Source organism: Cetorhinus maximus, chromosome 5, assembly GCF_964194155.1.
Source record: "Cetorhinus maximus chromosome 5, sCetMax3.hap1.1, whole genome shotgun sequence".
NCBI lineage: Eukaryota > Metazoa > Chordata > Chondrichthyes > Lamniformes > Cetorhinidae > Cetorhinus > Cetorhinus maximus.
Genome location: NC_135883.1, coordinates 16,197,027 through 16,213,515, shown reverse-complemented (window position 1 = coordinate 16,213,515; position 16,489 = coordinate 16,197,027). Strand labels below are relative to the sequence as shown.

The following is a 16,489-nucleotide window of genomic DNA, read 5'->3' as shown; positions in this document are numbered from 1 at the left end:
TCATCCAGTTTCTTATCTGCCTGGCACAGACTGGTGAGGAATCCAGGAAATTCATCACTAATACGAGATCTTGGGGAATTGGGATGTGGTCATTGTTCTCTTGCAAAGGAAAGCGACTTAGGGCTTCAGTATTTGCTATATGAATCCCTGGTCTATGTACAAAGGTGTATTCATATGCTGCCAAAATTTGTATTCGTGCAGAAGCTATGGGAGGTATAGCCTTTTCCTCGCTAAACAGACCCAAAGGTGGTTTGTGGTCTGACACTATGGAAGTTAACCTTGGAGCTCTAGCAGAAAATGTGTGAGCTTCTATTGTTCTTCCAGCCACACTGTGCCCACTCAAGCATGAGTGCTGTGATGTCACAGGTATCGGTGATGATTTACATCCATGGAAAGAGCATGGAACATCAAACAGGGCAGAAGAGTGTGGCATGTGGCCCACAGCAATGGGTTGCCCAATCTGAATGCCACCCTAAACCGGATTGATCAAAACCTTGCTTTGGCCCTTTAGTGCTCCACTGATGTACAGCAAAGTACCATCCAGCTCATTGTTAATAGTGAAGGGTGGGTAAATTATGAGAGAGAGATTGGAGAAAGGAGACATGGAAGTTGGGGGGCTCTGCTCACCCATTCCCACCCTCCCCCTGCCAGTCAGTGCCCCATAGGCTGCCTCCTGTCCCCATCACTGAGTCTGCCGTGGCACAGGTGAAGACTGAGCAGCCTTGGGCAGTGTCCTCACGAACTCCAAAACCCAGATGATGTCAGCAACAAGCATTTCAGCAGTCAGAGAAGCATCTGAGCAGCCTGCTTCCACCTTTGCTGAAGCTACAAAGTTACATAATGTCACAGTAGCAGAAAAAGGAATAATAAAACATTCATAGTTGCACAATTATATATATATGTGTGTGTTGAAGACAATATTAGGTTGTGAAGTAGCTCTGAAACAGGATCATACGGACTCGTAAAGCTAACTCTGTTTCTCTCTCCACAGGTGCTGCTAGACCTGCTGAGTTTTTCCAGCATTTTCTGTTTTTGTTTTAGGTTGTGAAGTTTCTGTTTATATTTTGAGTCATATAAAATCAATGGTGCAAACCATTTTTCCTTGTGCCTCTTTCTGCCTGTTGCTGGGCAAGTGACCCTCTCACTTGTGACGAATGGTAAGACAAGACAAAATAACCTTGAAATTATTGTAACAACCTCCGAAGCAGTGAAAGCTCACTCTCAGCACAAGTACTGGTAATCTGACGTGTAATATGCCTTTAAGAAGAATGTTATAATGGAAGATCACATGATCTTAGTATTCAATAAAAAGGTAGCACGGGCTATCTCAGTAGTCAGTAGTCTATAGTTAGGAGTCTGTAGTGTAGAAACAAGACTTGAGTTGAAAGCACACAAATGTAGCTGCTGAATACCATTGTAAATAAACAGAATGCGTTCCACCTAAGAAGTGTCTACCGACCTACTCTGTCTATTGTACCAACTCGGCCACCCCAAAACAAGCATGCAACCCACATCCATTAGTCCCAACAAACTGGTGACCAGGATCCAACAAGCACCATGAGCAAAACCCTTTCACGAGGCAGATCTGAGGTCTCAGTATCTGGAGTTTCTTACCTGTCATTTTTGTCTACCCTCTCCATTGCTGCTCTCACCTTGCTTTCACTGCCAAGTTCCAGAAAGCACGGGAAGCCCTTGCAACCACAGTTAAAGTTGAAAACTCCTGTTCAAATAGCTTCCATTGACCTCAAAACAAATTTAATTTGGCAAGCCACCTCTCCCGGGCAGGGTTCTTGCACGCTGTCTGTGGAAGTCAGCGAGTTGGAGCCACCTCTCGACATGCTGTCAATTTTAGTCTCTTTCACGCCTCCTCCGCCTGCTCCTTAACCTATTTGCTCTTCAAAGTAAAAATTCCCACCCTCCAGTGTCTCTCCTGCACCAGTTACAAAGTAATTGGGCAGCCAAGTTGTATTTTCCTGGTGGCAGACTGCAGTCCTGGTTATTGTTGAATTCATTGCAAAATAAAAAGTCAGCGACAATAAAAGCAGCAGAAACAAGGAAACTAATTGCTAAGTTTTGATCTGTATTGGATTGTGGCAAATCATGAGGATGAATAGAGTGAATGAAAACATTCTGTACTTTATGACGAACCTGGCAATTGCATGAAATCGCTTGTTTACAATTTGCACTAAAGGCAGAACTTTATTTGGTCTGAAATGATGATGGTGAAATTTTGTTAAGAAGTAAATTGTGCCTAAACCCAAGTTGGAGTTGAAGAAAAAATATGTCTTAAATCGTGGAATCACATCTAACGTTAGACATTATGTTCTAAGTTTTTTTTTATCATCATTTTTCTTCATATAATTTAGAGGGAGGAATAGGTCATTGCAAATTAACTCCGAGGTAGCAAGCAGGGATAACATTAAGCCTTTTGGGGGAGAGTGTTACATATCCGCGGTCATCTACACTGTAAAAATCTGAAGCTCTTTTTTTCCCTTGGTAGTCACCAAGGTCAGTGTGGAATGAAGTGACAAGCCCGTCTTGGATGTCGGTGAAGTGGCTCTGAAAAGAACCTTTTTTGTGTTGAACGGGCCCCTCCCCAAGACGGCTGGAGCGGCCCATGAATCTTATTTGCAACTGTTGTACTTGGTGACCGCCTTGGTCCCCTCGGAGACGGCGTGTTTGGCCAGGTCCCCCGGCCGCAGGAGGCGGATGGTGGTCTGGATCTCCCTGGAGCACAAGGTGTGCCGTTTGCTGTAGCGGACCAGGCGGGAAGCCTCGCAGGCGAGGAGCTCGAAGATGTCGTTGACGAACGAGTCCAAGATGCACATGGTCTTGGAGGAGGTGCTCATCTCGGGGTGGATCTGCTTCAACACCCGGTGGATGTAGCGGCTGTAGCTCTCCTTACGTTTCTGCTTCCTCTCGCCTCTGGCCCTTTTCCTGCCCATCACTTGCTTCGGCCCTTTCTTCGGGGCCATACCCTTGGCCAGTGTCTTGGGGACAGACAAGGAGTTTTGCAGGCACAGGCTGATTGAGTACAGTCAGTACTCCACCTATTGAGAACAGCTGAAGAGATGTGCTGTTTGATACGATCTGCCAAGTCATTGAGACATACGGCCTAGGTACCAGAATCACACCAGCACTGAAATTCATATGCCACTTTATTCATTTGTGTGATAGACGAAATGTCTTATGTGTAATTCCACGATTGGACAGCACTTGTTGAACAATCCCAAATGTGCCAAGAATTACACTAAAAACCAATTTAAGATTATTAGTCAGGCTTGCAATGAGGCTCACTTATGCAGGGGCCCATCCTTTGCAGGCAAATAGAACATGTCCAGGCATTGCACCTTTTTTTTTTAATAAAAAAATAGTAGGGGACAATAGTTCCCTGATGCATCGCCATGCCAATGCTTCAACCAATCAGAATCAATTTACCAGCCAATCAGCACCTTTTCTCCCGCAGTATAAATTGTTGCTCCCTTTGAAATTTGATACTCTTGCATATGTCCCAATGAGTGCAAGGTGAAAAGCTTCAACAGCATGTCTCTTTCTTCAGCAATACTAAGGTTTTTTTTTTACTGTGCTGGAGCCAGGAAGGCAGGCTCTGGCAATCAGAGGGGTGAACCCTCCAGCGCTGGCATCTGAGCTGCAGGGGTGGCCATTGTTGCTGGAGACCTTTCCATGCCCCATAGCTTGGCCATACAGGAAAGACCCACCCCACTCTTAGGGCCAACTGGGAGGCTGCCATAGTTTACCTTCCATTCTCCCCACAAGGCAGAAGCCCGTCCCAGTGCCGGTAAAATCTTGGTCGGGGCAAGAAGTGACTGTTAATTGGCTAATTAATTGGTTTAATTGCCTATTGGCTTCCACTCGGTGGGCAGCCATGCCACATTTTGCTGCTTGTTGCTGTGGATATCCCTCGCCTCCCCTCCCGATGCCTTCCACTTACATTTTATAAGACCTCCCACATCCCCGCCTGTCTTCAGAGGGCTGGTTAAATCCAGTCCAATGTCCCCGGACACTAGTTTTGAACTTATACCCCTTCAACTGCAGGCCACATCCTCTGGTTCTACTGTTCTGGACAAGATGAACCAACTTGTCATGATCTACATTATCCAGTTCCTTTAGAATCCTAAAAGCAATCGTGCCACCTCTCAGCCTTTCTATACCAGTGAGAATGTGCCCAATTTATGTAATCACTCTTTATACTCCAGTCTCTTCATTGCTCAATAACTCTGGGCGCTTTGTTCTGCATCCTTTCAATGGCTGCAATATCCTCGGTGAAGTTCGAGAAAAAAGTGCTGCCAGTAAGTTAAGGTCGATACCAAGAGGATCAGAAAGATCCAAAAGGAGCCAAAGAGTAGCCCACTCCACATGTCTGGCAGTTTCTAATGAACAACAATTTCCATCAAAGTTCAAAGCCGACCCACCACAAGCTCTGCTGATGCATGTCCCCCGAGAGTTGGCCATAAGCATCATGCCCAACATTATCTTCTACTTGTCCACAGTCAGCATGTGTGCACGGCTATTGATCTTCTGCCACAGAAATGCACCCTTGCAGAATAACATCTTGTCACAAAGCTGAAATCCAATTTCAATTATTTACCACTCTGGCAGTGTTTATTATGTTTTTACCCTGATGTTTCACTTTTGCTGCATTTTGCAGCACACTAGCTAATCTAATACTGCTTTTGGCTGTTACCTAACAGGAGAAGAAATTGAAGGTGGCTAACTAATAAATGTCATGAATGACTTTTGGGATGAAGGTAGCTCTCTACATTTTTCTACTGAATCATAACATAGCCTGAAACTGTTCATTCATTGATATGGATACTGGCTGAATCAACTGTCTTTCTGCCTCTGCTTATACAGTCTTTTGAGCGGGACAACTAAGTGGTACAAACGTTCCTGATCTTAATGATCTCCCACCTACATCATACAAATGCTGCAATCCCAGTCTTTAGCCTTAGGGACAACAATGTGAGGGGGGGGAAAGAGTGTCCTGTTGCAATAACAGCTGCATGTACATAGAGCCAGATTGAAGAGTGAGCAACTTGTTTGATACTGTTCGTTTATCAGTAAAATAAATTACTCATTCACTAGCTCCTGAAATGCTAACCTTAAGCATGAAAAGCAATCAAAGCTTCCATTCAAATAATAACAACTGTGGGAAATGCAAATAAAAATCACGGCCTGAATTATTAGGTCGCCCGGGGCTCTCAATCGGCAGGCCTTGGAGCGACCGGGGAACATTCAGTCCCTGACCGCAATTTCACGCTGGCTGGCCAACTAACAGCCAGCCGTTGTGAAAGGCGCACTGAAAAGCTCAGCACTGCCAGGGTGGGGGCAGGAAGAAGTAGAGTGACGATGTCGCTGCGGGTGTGGGTGAGCGCTGCGAGAGAGCGCCCTGAGGGCAGACAGCTTCCTCAGGGAGCTGCAGGCCTTCAAATGATGAAATCAAGATGTAAAAAGCTGCAAAAAAAAATGTCCATGCATCACAATCAAGCACCTGAAAGCACACCTCATGAAAATGCCGTCCACAGGTATTTATTTTTATTGTATTTCCTAACGGAGATTTCGTCCCGCCCTTGGATGACGTTTGATAAAAAGTGTATAGGCCGCCCGGCCGATTCGCCCGTCCGCCAACCGTAAGGTAGGACAGACCACTTAAAATTGCAGAAAATTGCGCCGTTAACGGGCTTAGTGGCCCACTTGATTGTTGGCGGGTGTCCTTCTGAATTTTGCGTGCGCGCACTGAGTGAAATATCACGTGAGTGCGCGATGATGTTGGGACACTCGCCTGACGTCATCTAGCGTGATTTTACGCCCGATCGGGTTGGGCTTGCGCCCGCCCGCGGTACATAAAATTCTGCCCCACTTTACAGCATCAGAAGTGCTTTTCTAAGGTTGGAGCAAAGTAGAGAGCTTTCATACCCAAGCCTGCTGACCTGGGGAGTGATTGATGCCGGATAGAGTGGGTGCCTGGATTAGAGTGTTCCATTCCCAAGTCTTAACGTATTTCATTTAGAAGAGTACAAAAAGCTCCAAGCTATTGTCCGAAATGTACACAGGAACTCACTCCCGCTGCATGCAATAAAAACATGTTTTTTGAAAGCTGCTAACCCATTTCAGTTACCTGGATGACTAAAAACACCAGTATTTCTTTTCTCCGATTCAAAGTGTTAGTTTGGAGCTAATTGATGACGAGTTCACACTCTACCGAATCAACCAAGAGGACATTACAGTTGATTTGAAGTGTGACTGTCAGTAAAGGGGTGACAAGAAGGGAATTTAGGCAGACAGCAGATGAAATAATTATAAATAATTATTATAATTGAAGTAGAAATATATTTCAATTCTAGAATAAGTTTTTAAGGATGCAATGGAATGTTGTATATTTAGAATTCAAACTCTTCATATGTGCTCAGAACTAAACAATGAGGGAATTGGTTGTGGGATAACATGCTATTAGCTAATGCTGCTGTGAAAGCAGTTTCTCTTTCTCCCCTCAACATTAGTGTGTGCAGTTAGACTTAAAATAGATGAGACACTGAAATTCCACCCACATGCTTCCTTGCAAAGATAGCATCATATCATATTAATTCAAAGGTCAAAATGCTACATGTCATGTGTTGCACCAAAGCTGTCAATGAAATCTGAAGTTTCTATCATTCAGAGGAATTTTTTTTATCATCCTTACGGGCTGGCTGTTAAAGGGACCTAAAAATATTTTGACCGAATGGGGCAAGTTTTGTATATTTTCCATTACAAAGATTAAGCAACCCAGCTGTAATTCAGAGCCTCAATCAAGCTTTTGGAAACTCCACTGACTACTGCAGGAAATTAAAGTAATTACACAAAATCAATATTAACGGCACATAATCAAGGATCTATTTTACATTGCATTTTTCAAAGATCTACGTACTGAGATCAACAATTATCATTATCTGCATATGTGAGAGATTTTTGTCAGTTAAATGACCTGCTGTTTAACCTTTGCATAGGTTGTTCATTGTAAGACTGTTGGGTCATAGCATCAAATGCAGAAGGGCAGTTAAAATGTCCAAATGCCATTACAGATGTGCTTGTATGAGTAACCCAATAAGGACTTCATTGTCGTAATCAGATTTAATTTGTAGATAGCAACCTATCTATTGTAACCCGGGGTGTATTGCTCTTTGTTATTTTGATTATTTCTTATATGCTTAGGCTGTATTTTCTAAGATCAAATAGCAAGTTGAAGATTTTACAAAATTAGACAATGGGCGAAATCGTCGCAGGTTTGCACTAAGTGCGGTAGCGGGCGGGAGAAAGAACGTTTTGCCCGGCAGCCGCAATGGTGGCTTTTCACACTATATCATCCCAAACCCACCTCATTAATCATACATTCCCGGAAAACATGCCATTTCGATGCTGGGCAAGCTCTCATTTGCCCACCATGCCGTCAACTCGCCACTTCATCACACCAGATGCCATCTTTAAAGTGCAGCTGTGTGCACACCTCTCAGTGCTTCCAGCCCACGACTGCTGCACAGAAGACACGGCCCAGAAACGCACGGAGACTGCAGCCCGACGATTTAGTAGCACGTCCTTGGAACGGCATTTGGATGCCGTGGAGGCCCGCCGTGATGTTCTCTACCACCACACTGGCCACAGGAGGCGCAGCAACATCACCAATCCGGCTTGGGAGGAGGTGGCAGCAGTGGTCAGTGCCAGTGCCCTGCAAAAGAGGACAGCCACTCAGGGCCAAAAGAGGATCAATGGTCTCCATCACTCTCTGGAGTCAGCCAGGGGCCCTGGGGCACTCATAGGCAGGAGGATCAGCAGGTGCACACCCTGGGGCCATCCATCCAAGTGACCCTGGGAATGTCCGGCCCATCCGGTCTGGAAGAGTCCCCTCTTCCTATGAGTCCAGCAGCTCCAGCTCTACAGGCCGAGGAGGGTGCCACTGTCACACAGCAGGTCCACAAAAGCAGGTCTCAGCCCTCAAGAGGATGCCCGCCAAGGTCATCACAACAGGGCGTCGCAGTCAGCAGGCTGCCTCTACCTCTGCTGTGAATGCCCGGGGAGCACCAAGACTTAGTGGCAGGGTTAGGAAGGTTAAGATGTAGTTGCACAGCCTGGGCACAGGTGTTAATCACTTGTACATATTGTTCCCTTTGTTACTAAACTCTCAACAATGCCTTCCTGCCCGTGGCTCCTTATTCTGATGAGCAGTGTTCGTGTTACTCAAATGTGAAACCTGGGCTCCTGCACAAGATAAAGGCAGGTGTCTCAATCCAGGGCCTCTCTGCTTTGCAGTGTGTGACCTTCAGACCAAAGGGATGGTCCAGCCTTAACCCACTGGACTCATTCATGATGCCTGCACCTCGATGGTGCTTGTCATTGCTGCCAGAATGTCGTGGGCAGGCGTCACAGAGTTCCATCACTCTCTCTGTGTGCTCTCATAACCTTTGAGGTGGGGCTGGCTCCCATCTCTTAAGCATCTGTGACTGGTGACGCTGTGCTCCTGAAGGGGTCAGGTGCTGAAGGCAGACAAAGGATCAGCTGCATTTAAAGTTTCATGGCTGCATCTTCATGATATGACCCTGATCACAGAGTGCAAGTCAGCTTCCTTCAGCAGACAGGAGTCAGACATTCACAGAGGTTTTGTGACGATCAATGGAGTGGCCACACTGCACGTCATCATCATCCTCCTGGAATTGAGCAACAATTAGAGCCTCCACTGTGCCTCCATGACCGGAGTCTTATCACAGAGGGTATGTGCACTGCCATAAGCCAGACTGGAGTCAAACATTCACAGATGCAACGTCAGGATCTATGGTGTCTCCTCACTGCATGCCATCATCATCCTCCATGAATCTAGTAGGCATGACGGCTTCCCAAGCACGCCTGCCTCATCTGTCCAGCGCGCTGGCCTCATCACCGGCATCCTCGCCTTTGAGGATCTCTTGACCGTCATCCCCATCAACGTCCTCCTCGTCGGAGGACATGTGCAACTTTTCCATCTCCTCCTCAGCCACCTCATCTCCCCGGTGTAGCATCAGGTCATAAAAGGCTTAACAGGCAACGCTGATTCGTGACATCCTCTGTGGACCGTACAGCAGGGTTCTACCAGGCCAATCCAGGCACCAAAACCTCATTTTTATCATCCTGATGGTTTGCTCCATCATGGTGCAATTGGCAGCATGAGATTCATTGTACATTCTCTCTGCTGTACTCTGAGGCATTATCTTGGGTGGAGAGTGCAAGAGGAGGACCCCAGGACAGGCAGTCAGCAGCACCTAGAGCAGAGATTGGCGGAGATTTAAAAAGAGTGGGAGCTGAAAGTCAGAGTGGAGATTTAAAAAGAGAGGGAGCAGGACGCAGGGCTGAAAGCGGCGCAAGGACGTCACAATTCAAAACATGACAATGCAGGGGAGACAGCTGATTGGTAATAGGGTCAGGTGAGTACTTCTACTTCCATTTTTTCTACTAATTAAACTGCTTCAGTCCATTAAACAAAATAAGGCGAAGATTTGGGACTGTGGTGGTGGTGTTTGGAGTGGAATAAGGCCCCTAGTGTAATAGTATTCTTTAGAGAGAGTAACTAATGAGCTTAATCTAAAGGGAAGTCATGGCAGCAGAGCTCACACCTGTGATATGCCCCTCCTGTGCTATGTGGGAAGTCAGGGACACTTCCAGTATCTCTAGCGACCATGTGTGCAGGAAGTGTGTCCAGCTGCAGCTACTGGCTAACCACATTTTGGAGCTGGAGCTGCAGGTAGATTCACTGTGGAGGATCCGCGATGCTGAGATTATCATGGGCAGCACATTCAGCGGTGCTCACACCACAGGTAAAGACTGAACGGACAGAAAGGGGTGATCACCGGGCAGAGTAGAGGAAGCCAGGTAGTACAGAAGTCCCCTGTGGCCGTCCCCCTCTCTAACAGATATACCGTTTTGGATACTGTTGGGGGAGATGACTTCTCAGGGGAAAGCTGCAGGAGCCAAGTCCATGGCAACATGGGTGGCTCTGCTGCACAAGAGCGGAGGAAGAAGAGTGCCAGGGCTATAGTGACAGGGGATTCCATAGTCAGGGAACAGACAGGTGTTTCTGCGGCTGCAAAAGACACTCCAGGATGGTATGTTGCCTCCCTGGTGCCAGGGTCAAGGATGTCTCAGAGAAGCTGCAGGGCATTCTGAAGGGGGAGTGCGAACAGCCAGTGGTCATGGTACATATTGGTACCAATGTCATAGGTTACAAAGGGGATGAGGTCCTACAAGCTGAATATAGGAAGTTAGGGCATAAATTAAAAAGTAGGACCTCAAAGGTAGTAATCTCAGGAATACTACTAGTGGAACGTGCTAGCGGGAGTAGAAATAACAGATGAATACGTGGCTGAAGAAATGGTGTAGGGGGGAGGGAATCAGAATCCTAGGACATTGGAACCGGTTTTGGGGAAGGTGGGACCAGTACAAACAGGAAAGATTGCATCTGGTCAGGACCGGGACCAACATCCTCAGGGGGGCGCGGTTGGGGGGGGTGTTTGCTAGTGCTGTCGGGGAGGGTTTAAACTAGAATGGCAGGGGGATGGGAACCTGAGCAGGGAGACAGAGGAGGGGGAAACAAGGATAGAAACAAAAGACAGAAAAATAAGAAGCAAAAGTGGAAGGCAAAAAAAACAAGAGCGAGAAACAAATGGGGTCATCGTGCAAAATAAAGTTAAGATGACTAACAAGGTTAAAAAGACAAGTCTAAAGGCATTGTATCTTAATGTGTGGAGCTTTCACAATAAGGCAGATTAATTAATAGCACAAATAGATATAAACAGTTATGTTATAGTTGTAATTATGGAGACATGGCTGCAGGGTGACCAAGGATGGAACTGAGCATTCAGGGGTATTCAATATTTAGGAAGGATGGATAAATAGGGAAAGGAGGTGGGGTAGCACTGTTAGTAAAGGAGGAAATCAATGCAATAGTGAGGAAGGATATTGGCTCAGAAAATCATGATGTGAAAACTGGGTGGAGATTAGAAACACCAAGGGGTGGAAAACATTGGTGGGGATTGTCTATAGGTCCATAAACAGTAACAGAGATGTAAGGGAAGGCATTAAACAGGAAGTTAGAGACACATGCAATAAGGGTACAACTGTAATCATACAGATTAGACAAGCCAAACTAGCAATAATACTGTGGAGGAGGATTTCCTGGAGTGTGCATGTGATGGTTTTTAAGACCAATACGTTGAGGAACCAACTAGGGAGCAGGCTATCCTAGACTCAGTATAGTGCAATGAGAAAGATTTAATTAACAATCCTGTTGTGCAGGGTCCCTTGGGGGAGAGCAACCATAAAATGATAGAGTTGTTCATTAGGATGGACAGTGAAGAAATTGAATCCAAAACTAGGACCCTGAATCTAAATAAAGGGAACTACAAAGGTATGAGGCATGAGTTGGTAATGATGGATTGGGGAACCCTTGCTAAAAAGGTTGATGGTGGATAGGCAATGGCTAATATTTAAGGAACGTATGCATGAATTACAACAATTATTCATTCCTGTCTGGCACAAAAATAAAATAGGAAAGGTGGCTCAACCATGGATTACAAAATAAATTAGGGATAGTATTAGATCCAAAGAGGAGAGATATAAAATTGCCAGAAAAAGCAACAAGCCTGAGGATTGGGAGCAGTTTAGAATTCAGCAAAAATGGACAAAAAGATTGATCAAGAGGGGGGAGATGGAGTATGAAAGTAAACTTGCAAGGACCAAAAAAACTGACTGTAAAAGCTTCTATAAATATATGAAGAGAAAAAGATTAGCAAAGACAAATATAGGTCCCTTGCAGTCAGAAACAGGGTAAATTGTGGGGAACAAAGAAATGGCAGAAGAATATTTTGGTTCTGTCTTCACAAAAGAGGACACAAATAATTTTCCAGAAATGTTAGGGAAACAAGGCTCTAGGGAGAGGGACGAATAAAGAAAATTAGTATTAGTAAAAAAATGGTGCTAGAGAAATTAATGGGGCTAAAGGCTGAAAAATCCCCAGAGCCTGATAATTTACATCTCAGAGTACTAAAGGAAGTGGCCCTGGAAATATTGGATGCATTGGTGGTCATCTTCCAAAATTCTATAGACTCTGGAGCAGTTCCTACAGATGGGAGGGTGGCAAATGTAACCCCACTATTTAAAAAAGGGGGAAGAGAAAAAGCAGAGAATTACAGACCAGTTAGCCTAACATCAGTAGAGGGGAAAATGCTAGAGTCTATTATAAAAGATGTGGTAACAGAACACTTGGAAAGCATTAGCGGGATGAGGCAAAGTCAGTGGGTTTATGAAAAGGAAATCATGTTTAACTACTGGAGCTTTTTTGAGGATGTAACTTGTAGAATAGATAAGGGGGAACCAGTGGATGTGGTGTATTTGGATTTCAAGAAGGCTTTTGATAAGGTCCCACATAAGAAGCTAGTGGGCAAAATTAAAGCATATGGGATCGGGGGTAATATACTGGCATGGATTGAGAATTGATTGACAGAACAGAAACAGAGAGTTGGAATAAATGGTCTTTTTCCAGGTGGCAGGCAGTGACTAGTGGTGTACCAGAGGGATGAGTGCTTGGGCTCCAGCTATTCACGATATACATAAATTACGTGGGTGAGGGAACCAAATGCAATATTTCCAAGTTTGCTGATGACACAGAACTGGGCGGGGTTGTGAGGACGATGCAAGGAGGCTACAGGGTGATTTAGACAAGTTGTGTGTGTGGGCAAACACATGGCAGGTGCAGTATGACCTGGATAAATGTGAAATTATATACTTCGGTGTGAAGAACAGAAAGGCAGAGTGTTATTTAACTGGTGATATATTGGGAAATGTGGATGTACAAAGGGATATGGGTGTCCTTGTACACCAGTCAATGAAAGTAAACAGGCAGGTGCAGCAAGCAATTAGGAAGGCAAATGGTATGTTGGCCTTCATTGTAAGAGGGTTTGAGTTCAGAAGTAGGGATGTCTTACTGCAGTTATGCAGGGCCTTGGTGAGAGCCACCTGGAGTATTGCTTGCAGTTTTGGTCTCCCTACCTAAGAAAGGATATACTTGCCATAGAGAGAGTGCAGTGAAGGTTCACTCGGTTGATACCAGGGATGGCAGGACTGTCGTATAAGAAGAAATTGGCTCAGCTGGGCCTGTATTCACTAGAGTTTAGAAGAATGAGAGGGGACCTGATTGAAATGTATAAAATTCTAACAGGGCTAGACAGACTGAATGCAGGGAGGATGTTCCCCCTGGTTGGGGAGTCTAGAACCAGGGGCCACAGACTCAGGATACGGGCCAGGCCACTTGGGACTGAGATAAGGAAAAATTTCTTCACTCAGAGGGTGGTCAACCTGTGGAATTCTCTACCACAGAAGACTGTGGAGGCCGGGTCACTGAATATGTTCAAGAAAGAAATTGATAATTTCTTTGGATATTTGGGGCATCAAGGGTTATGGACATAAAGCAGGATATGGCGTTGAGATAGAGGATCAGCCATGATCATATTGAATGGCAGAGCAGGCTCGAAGGGCCAAATGGCCTACTCCTGCTCCTAGTTTCTATGTTTCTGTGTACCATCCCTGCATCCTCCGTGGATCCTGGAAGACGTCAAGGATCTGAGACCTGCTAAGAAAGTCGAAGTCATGGACATTCCCTGGAACCTGAAGCGAGCACACGCCTGCACGATTGTGTTTGTGGTCATCGCAAACCAGCTGAACATTCAGCGAGTGGAAGCCCTTGCGACTGACATAGTTGACTGATTGTTTCCACGGATATCTGAATGCCACATGAGTGCAGTCAATGGCTCACTGCACCTGTATGAAGCCTGAGGTCCAGGCAAACCCAATCACTCTTGTACGCTGGCTTTCCTGGTCCCGGGAGAAATGCACAAAGTTGTGTGCCTTCGTGAAGATGGCATCCATGACCATCCATGACCATGATGCATTTGTGAGTGGAGGCTCGTGATATCCCACAGAGGTCAACCGTGGAGCCCTGAAAGGAGCCACTGGCATAAAAATTGAGTGCCATAGTCACTTTCATGGCCACTGACAGTGGATGCCCTCCATGTCCCCTTGGCACCAAATCCTGCAGTAGCTGGCAGATGTAACCGACTAGTTCCCTAGACAGGTGCAGTCTTCGGTGACACTGGTCCAGGTTATCTGCAGGAATGAAAGATGGCCTGTATAGATCCTGAGTCAAGATAGGCACCAACCAGTGATGTCTCGCTGTGGCTCTTCAGCGGCATGAGTGGGAGCCCCAGCTGCCTCTTCTTCCTGAGGGTGTTGCTCCTCCCTCTGCCCAGCCACATGCCTCCTTCACTCTATTCTCCTTTGTCTCTGCTCTCTGTAATCCATAAGGCATATAACTAGGTCACCAGACTCCATGCTCCTAATGTATTCCTCCTGCAGGTTGAAAGTAAGAGATGCGTGGGTCTGCTTGAGTGTTCTAAGAACCTCTCTTTGTTAACTCTGAAGGCTCCTTGATGCACCCCGGACAGTGCTGGCCACCACTTGGATGGCCAGGCTTCAGTGCGCTGTATGTCTGCCTGAAACCCCAACTACTTCCGCCCCACTCTGCCTGACCGAATGGCAGCAGCTTTGCCCATTGGACTGCATGCTGTGCACTCAGCTCAGGTACAGACATTCTCCTAGCCCACACTGCAAGGCTGCAGTGTTAGCTTGAACCATGGGGGACACTGGTCCAAACCTGAATGATGACATTGCAAGGGGCTGTGAGCACCTCCGCCAGTGACTGCTCCATGATCAGCTTTCACTAGGAGATTGTACAATGTGCCCAGACATCTAATTGTTCTTCTGTCCAATAAAACACTCATCAGTTTCCGAGGGCTGAAAGGCTCTGGAATATTTGGTGGCACTTTCAGGCCCCTGTGTTGCTTGAGTGCGCAGATAAGCCAAAGGCCTGACTCCAAACATGTCAATGTATCTGTGTCTGAGCTGCCTCAGCTGCGGAAGAATGGTCACATTATACAAGGTTACCCTAATACGTGGCCGTTTCCCTACGCATCCCTAGCCACACCCCATTGCACCTGCTTGTGTACTACCATCAAACACAGTGCAGCCCTTGCATCCCCCTTGAGTCACCCCAACTGCAGTGCAGCCCTAGCCTCTCCCACAACTCACCTCAACAGCCGCAGTGCAGCCCTTGCCCCTGCCAACTTGTCTTAATCAGAGGGCAGCCCTTGTCCCCCCACCAAATCACCTCAACCGCAAGGCAGCTCTTGCCCCGACACCACACTGTCAGCCAGCAGTGAAAAAGTGACTTGCTTGTGCCCTCGCATGAATGCGCGGCGCCTCAACCTTAAGGTCCAACAGGCCACCCTCGCGAGCGCTGCGCAATGTTACTGTGCACTCACCTCTGAGTTCCCCTTGAAGTGCCGCTCACCTTAGAAATGCTGCTGTGAAATACGTTGGCGTGGAACCAAGCCGAAGTGCTCGGGTGATCCAGCGTGGGGGGGTTGATTCTGGTGAACTGGGCTTATAATGATACGCAGATGTATTACAATGAAGGTCCTGATGTCCGACAGCAGGAAAGGTGGCACGCTATTGGTGAGAGGAGCAGATGGTTACAAACGTCTTTCATGATAGCATGCAACTAATTTTTGACCTTCCCGCCATATTGTCCACTCACGCCCACCATGATGCCCGACGCCAGCGGGCATGGAAAATTCCGCCCAATGTAACAGAAATCTAATGCTTTGGCTGTTTGCTCACCTTAACCTTTTGTGCCCTACAACCAACCAACCCCCAAAGCTCCCACCATGTCATTAGAGATTGTGCATGTAACGCTCCACTCTCAAAATTCATCCAGAATTATTTTTTTAATGATGTATACTGATGCATTTTCCACAATGGCCAGAATTTTGTTCTTGCTGTGAGGTCCCACTGGTGGGATAGGAGGCTGAATAGGGTGAGCTGCGGTGGGATCGGGAGCTGCGGGAGGCGGGGTGTTGGGTCATCACCGCTTCAGCACCCTGTGGCACCAAGGGCAGCATTTTATGGGTGGCAGGCACCTAATTGGTTGCCATCAGGGTGGGCATCCGTATTTAGGATGGCTGCCTGCCCCCAAGAACTGCTGGCCAATCAGAGGGGCTGGCAGCGCAGCAGTCTCAGCAGCGCCACCAAGAGTGGAAGAAGAGAACACCATGGAAGGACAGTGGTTGTCGGGCACTAAAGTTTGGGAACAAACAGCAAACGCATTAGATTCCCATTACATTATCTAATTTTGTAAAATCTTCAAACTTGCTATTTGACTTTACAAAATGAGGCCTGGGGGCACCCGAGGCCAGTCAGGCAGGATGCCACTAAAGGGTGGGTTGGTGAGGGCAAGCAGCGCCATTGTTGCGAGGGTAGCCAGCATCGTGGGCGGCCCCTCCAAGGGCCAAAGAGTGCTCGAATAGCAGGGCCATGAGCGCGCAGGAGAACATCAGGGTATACCTCACTTTTTACA

The 16,489-nt window shown here is 46.6% G+C and overlaps 1 protein-coding gene across 1 annotated transcript; it reads right to left on the bottom strand.

Moving 5' to 3' along the window:
- Nucleotides 1-2,624: 2,624 nt before the first annotated feature.
- Nucleotides 2,625-2,975, bottom strand: LOC144680275 (histone H2B 7-like). Its single transcript, XM_078541272.1, has one exon. It carries the CDS (start codon nt 2,973-2,975, stop codon nt 2,625-2,627), a length of 351 nt encoding a protein of 116 aa, XP_078397398.1.
- Nucleotides 2,976-16,489: the final 13,514 nt, after the last annotated feature.

Coding starts and splice junctions, on each gene's coding strand:
- LOC144680275 (XM_078541272.1), bottom strand. CDS start 2,975: ATGGCCCCGAAGAAAGGGCCGAAGCAAGTGATGGGCAGGAAAAGGGCC.